At 46.4% G+C, this 6,000-nt stretch overlaps 1 protein-coding gene across 1 annotated transcript in view; it reads left to right on the top strand.

Annotated features, from left to right (window-relative positions):
• The first annotated feature begins 1,286 nt into the window (after positions 1–1,286).
• The window catches only part of LOC139544425 (netrin receptor DCC-like), a 653,665-nt gene continuing 648,951 nt past the window's right edge, over positions 1,287–6,000 (top strand). The window contains exon 1 of the mRNA XM_071351497.1: positions 1,287–1,798. Within this exon, the coding sequence (XP_071207598.1) occupies positions 1,711–1,798 (88 nt within the window). The 5' untranslated portion in view covers positions 1,287–1,710. The remainder of the gene's footprint in view (positions 1,799–6,000) is intronic.

Raw genomic sequence — 6,000 nt, 5'->3', positions numbered from 1 at the left:
CCTCTGACCTGGTAGGTTGTTAAACCCAGGTAGACTATTCCTCTGACCTGGTAGGTTATTAAACCCAGGTAGACTATTCCTCTGATCTGGTAGGTTGTTAAACCCAGGTAGACTATTCCTCTGACCTGGTAGGTTGTTAAACCCAGGTAGACTGTTCCTCTGACCTGGTAGGTTATTGAACCCAGGTAGACTATTCCTCTGACCTGGTAGGTTATTGAACCCAGGTAGACTATTCCTCTGATCTGGTAGGTTGTTAAACCCAGGTAGACTATTCCTCTGACCTGGTAGGTTATTAAACCCAGGTAGACTATTCCTCTGACCTGGTAGGTTATTGAACCCAGGTAGACTATTCCTCTGACCTGGTAGGTTAATGAACCCAGGTAGACTATTCCTCTGATCTGGTAGGTTGTTAAACCCAGGTAGACTATTCCTCTGACCTGGTAGGTTGTTAAACCCAGGTAGACTATTCCTCTGACCTGGTAGGTTATTAAACCCAGGTAGACTATTCCTCTGACCTGGTAGGTTATTAAACCCAGGTAGACTATTCCTCTGACCTGGTAGGTTGTTAAACCCAGGTAGACTATTCCTCTGACCTGGTAGGTTATTAAACCCAGGTAGACTATTCCTCTGACCTGGTAGGTTATTGAACCCAGGTAGACTATTCCTCTGACCTGGTAGGTTATTAAACCCAGGTAGACTATTCCTCTAATCTGGTAGGTTATTGAACCCAGGTAGACTATTCCTCTGACCTGGTAGGTTATTAAACCCAGGTAGACTGTTCCTCTGACCTGGTAGGTTGTTAAACCCAGGTAGACTATTCCTCATGCCTCAAGACAAGATTAACCCTCTAAACTCACCAAAAAACAAGTCGGACACACATCTTCAAATAGAACTCTATGTCATGGTTTTATTCTTTATAATATCTAGGTAATATTGCACTCCGCTAGACTTGAATAATTCTCATGTGTGCATACATCTAAATGGGTCATATTCAAAACGGAACCCTCAATATTTAATGAATTCTTATCAGTCAATATGTATGTCGCTTCCGTCTCTATAGTAATACAAATGTCCACAGGCCGCAATCAGAAAAGGTTGTGAATGCCGAATTAAAGGTGGTCTCCACCACACAGGAAATGAGTGGCATTTATCGACAGTTCATAATGTGACCAGAGATGGCAGGCGAGTTCTCTTATACCCCTCAACAGCCTGGAATCCCAATACTAGAACCCCCTCACCCCCCAGTTTATTCCATAGTTCCATCGATCCGCCAAACGCTCCAATCCGGTTCAGCGGAGTTAATATCACTCCGCTCTTTACCTCCAACCCCCAGTTAGATCAATTAATTCGCGTACCCATCTCCTCTCTCTCACGCTGGTCTCTCACAGTGAACCGCTGGACAGCTCCCGTTACTTGTGATCCGAAGCCCGCATGTCCTTTCCCAAGGGGGGTTTCTACCGCGCTACGCTTGAAGACCTGCTGCTGGAAAAAGATGAATAACTAAACGGTTTTAGTTGTTTCCTCATAACTTGGAAACTACCACCGCTGTACCTGACTGCTTTTTCTTGCTATTGTATTGGGAGATTAATTGTGCAACCAGTTCCATACGCACTGCGCTCATGAATTGATTCGTGGGTTGTTTGGATTTTAGGAAAGGATTTTTTTTTTTGTGATAGTGGGACTAGTGTCGCTCAGCGGTGAATCGGAATCATGGAGGGATCATTTGGATGTATTTGGGTGAAAATACTGTCGGTATTTGTCTGGCTATGCTATCTCACCGGTGATTCACCATCATATGGTAAGTCTCTGAATAGCCTACAACATATTTTAATGTCGAAACGTGTCAACTACGCGGGTGTGCGTGCCCACAAAATAGATCCTGTGTAGTGTGTTGAATACAGATGTATTTCATTGGCACGTTGCTGGAGGTGGGCTACCGTTGGATGCGTATCGGTCGCGGTGCTGTTTGCAGAGAAGGCAACAGCGGTACGCTGGACTTTTACTCGGTTTTATTAACATTTGGGAACCAATTCAGGCTGTTTAAAAATGTTCCTGCAAATCTCTGTTTAGTGTTTTTAGTAGCCTAATTACTTCTCGTTTTATTATTTTTCCTCCCTGTTGATTTGCTGATGGGCTAAAATGAAATGGCTCTGAAATGGCAATTTGCTCCTGATTGAATCTCCTGATTGAATCTCTCTCTGTCTCTCTCTCTCTCTCTCTCTTGCTCTCTCTCTCTCTCTCTCTCTCTCTCTTGCTCTCTCTCTCTTGCTCTCTCTCTCTCTCTCTCTCTCTCTCTCTCTCTCTCTCTCTCTCTCTCTCTCTCTCTCTCTCTCTCTGTCTCTCTGTCTCTCTCTCTTGCTCTCTCTTGCTCTCTCTGTCTCTCTGTCTCTCGCTCTCTCGCTCTCTCGCTCTCTCTCTCTCTCTCTCTCTCTCTCTCTCTCTCTCTCTCTCTCTCTCTCTCTCTCTGTGTCGGTAGCATCTCTGAACCTCTATATATGTATTTAGTCACCGTTCATATTTGTGTTGTTGAGCGTGTAATACTAACTATAGAAACTAGTAGAAGCTCATGGAGAGAATGCAGTGTATTTTTGTCAATAGGTCACTTGCTGGAGCCCAGTAGATTGACTATGGACATCTAGATTAGGGGGATCTAGGCTGGTCTACTGATCTAGGATGGTCTATTGCCTATATAGCCTCTTGTACTCAACTAGCGACATAGCCTTTATCCTACCCCCCCCCCCCCCAACCTCATCCCTGCTCACACAACACACATACATAGCCTTTATCCTACCCCCCCCCCCCCCTCATCTCTGCTCACACAACACACAGACATAGTCTTTATTCCTTGTCATTGTACACTAGTGCAGTGTTGTTACCACGTCATGAACTGGCGGGTGGGTCCCTCGAGACTAGTACTGTAGAGACTGGTAATCTGGGGATTGGTGGGTACCTCCCAGACGAGTACTGTAGAGACTGGTAATCTGGGGATTGGTGGGTACCTCCCAGACGAGTACTGTAGAGACTGGTAATCTGGAGATTGGTGGGTATCTCCCAGACGAGTACTGTAGAGACTGGTAATCTGGGGATTGATGGGTACCTCCCAGACTAGTACTGTAGAGACTGGTAATCTGGGGATTGGTGGGTACCTCCTAGACTAGTACTGTAGAGACTGGTAATCTGGAGATTGGTGGGTATCTCCCAGACGAGTACTGTAGAGACTGGTAATCTGGGGATTGGTGGGTACCTCCTAGACTAGTACTGTAGAGACTGGTAATCTGGGGATTGGTGGGTACCTCCCAGACGAGTACTGTAGAGACTGGTAATCTGGGGATTGGTGGGTACCTCCCAGACGAGTACTGTAGAGACTGGTAATCTGGGGATTGGTGGGTACCTCCTAGACTAGTACTGTAGAGACTGGTAATCTGGGGATTGGTGGGTACCTCCCAGACTAGTACTGTAGAGACTGGTAATCTGGGGATTGGTGGGTACCTCCCAGACGAGTACTGTAGAGACTGGTAATCTGGGGATTGATGGGTACCTCCCAGACGAGTACTGTAGAGACTGGTAATCTGGAGATGTTTCTAATTGGAAATGTCATGATGAGAATATCCTCATTATTATTCTCCACAGTTAGAAAGAACAACTTGTGATTTATCAGCAGCAGCAGCACTTGGTTGGATATTGGATGTTTCAAATGGGGTGTGTGAGAGAGAGACAATGAGAGAGGGTGTTTCAAGTTGTGTGTGTGTGTGTGTGTGTGTGTGTGTGTGTGTGTGTGTGTGTGTGTGTGTGTGTGTGTGTGTGTGTGTGTGTGTGAGAGAGAGACACAGAGAGAGAGAGAGACACAGAGAGAGAGAGAGACACAGAGAGAGAGAGAGACACAGAGAGAGAGAGAGACACAGAGAGAGAGAGAGACACAGAGAGAGAGAGAGACACAGAGAGAGAGAGACACAGAGAGAGAGAGACACAGAGAGAGAGAGACACAGAGAGAGAGAGACACAATGAGAGAGAGAGAGACACAGAGAGAGAGACACAGAGAGAGAGAGACACAGAGAGAGACACACAGAGAGAGAGAGACACAGAGAGAGAGAGACACAGAGAGAGAGAGACACACACAGAGAGAGAGAGAGAGAGAGAGAGAGAGAGAGACACAGAGAGAGAGAGAGACACAGAGAGAGAGACACAGAGAGAGAGAGACACAGAGAGATACACAGAGAGAGAGAGAGACACAGAGAGAGAGAGACACAGAGAGAGAGAGAGACACAGAGAGTGTTAATTTGTATTGTTTATTTCACTTTTGTATAATATCTACCTCACTTGCTTTGGCAATGTTAACACATGTTTCCCATGCCAATAAAGCCCCTTGAATTGAATTGAATTGAGAGAGACACAGAGAGAGAGAGAGACAATGAGAGAGAGAGAGACACAGAGAGAGAGACACAGAGAGAGAGAGACACAGAGAGACACACAGAGAGAGAGAGAGACACAGAGAGAGAGAGACACAGAGAGAGAGAGACACACACACAGAGAGAGAGAGAGAGAGAGAGAGAGACACAGAGAGAGAGAGAGAGAGAGAGAGAGAGAGACACACAGAGAGAGAGAGAGACACAGAGAGAGAGACACAGAGAGAGAGAGACACAGAGAGACACACAGAGAGAGAGAGAGACACAGAGAGAGAGAGACACAGAGAGAGAGAGACACAGAGAGAGAGAGAGACACAGAGAGAGAGACACAGAGAGAGAGACACAGAGAGAGACAGAGAGAGTGGGTGGGTGGGTGTGTAGGGGTCGCCAGCTTTTTACTGGCAATTGCCTGAATCTCCTCCGGTGATGAACACAACACTAGCCTACCCAATTGCATTGCAACTTTTGGCCCCTATCTACCACTGGCTAGTGACTGTTGAATCTCTTGTCTGGTGCTCAGGATGGAGTAGACATCAACTCCATGCCTCATCACCATACCTGATTCTTGGGCCTGCAGGATGTGCTTTGTAGGGTATTCATAGTCTCGTACTCAGGGTGTACTTCATCTTTACACCACTAGAGGTGCCCTACCACTTAGAAGTACAGTACATGCTTCGTTCTCTATACACAATTGCAACAATCTCATGTTTGCATAGACTTCCAGTCATTGTAGAGTTTAAATCCCTCTCTCTCTAGCATGCTAATAGATACCCATAGACTTCCAGTCATTGTAGAGTTTAAATCCCTCTCTCTCTAGCATGCTAATAGATACCCATAGACTTCCAGTCATTGTAGAGTTTAAATCCCTCTCTCTCTAGCATGCTAATAGATACCCATAGACTTCTAGTCATTGTAGAGTTTAAATCCCTCTCTCTAGCATGCTAATAGATACCCATAGACTTCCAGTCATTGAGCTAACACTTGTTAGCATTGGCTCGTGAAACTACCTCTAACTTTCATCATATTGGACACCGAGACATACAAATGTCATCCACGAGTTCATCTGACTCTGGGGAAGTAGAAAAATGGTTCTTATTGCTAAAATCTCGAAGTATCCCTTTATTAATCAAGTGCCATAGGGTCATAGGCAAATCACAGTAAAGCTCTTTCACAATGACCACGTGACACTGTCCCTCGGCCACTTTCAGTCCCTCTCATGTTCTACTGTTTGACGTGAAGTAACCAATGAGGCAGCAGCCAATGAGGCAGCAGCCAATGAGGCAGCAGCCAATGAGGCAGCAACCAATGAGGCAGCAACCAATGGGGCAGCAACCAATGGGGCAGCAACCAATGGGGCAGCAACCAATGGGGCAGCAACCAATGAGGCAGCAGCCAATGAGGCAGCAGCCAATGAGGCAGCAGCCAATGAGGCAGCAACCAATGAGGCAGCAGCCAATGAGGCAGTAGCCAATGAGGCAGCAGCCAATGAGGCAGCAGCCAATGAGGCAGCAGCCAATGGGGCATCAACCAATGGGGCATCAACCAATGGGGCATCAACCAATGGGGCATCAACCAATGGGGCAGGAACCAACGGGGC

This window comes from Salvelinus alpinus, chromosome 18 (genome assembly GCF_045679555.1).
Source record: "Salvelinus alpinus chromosome 18, SLU_Salpinus.1, whole genome shotgun sequence".
Lineage (NCBI taxonomy): Eukaryota > Metazoa > Chordata > Actinopteri > Salmoniformes > Salmonidae > Salvelinus > Salvelinus alpinus.
This window is presented reverse-complemented; position numbering and strand designations above follow the sequence as displayed.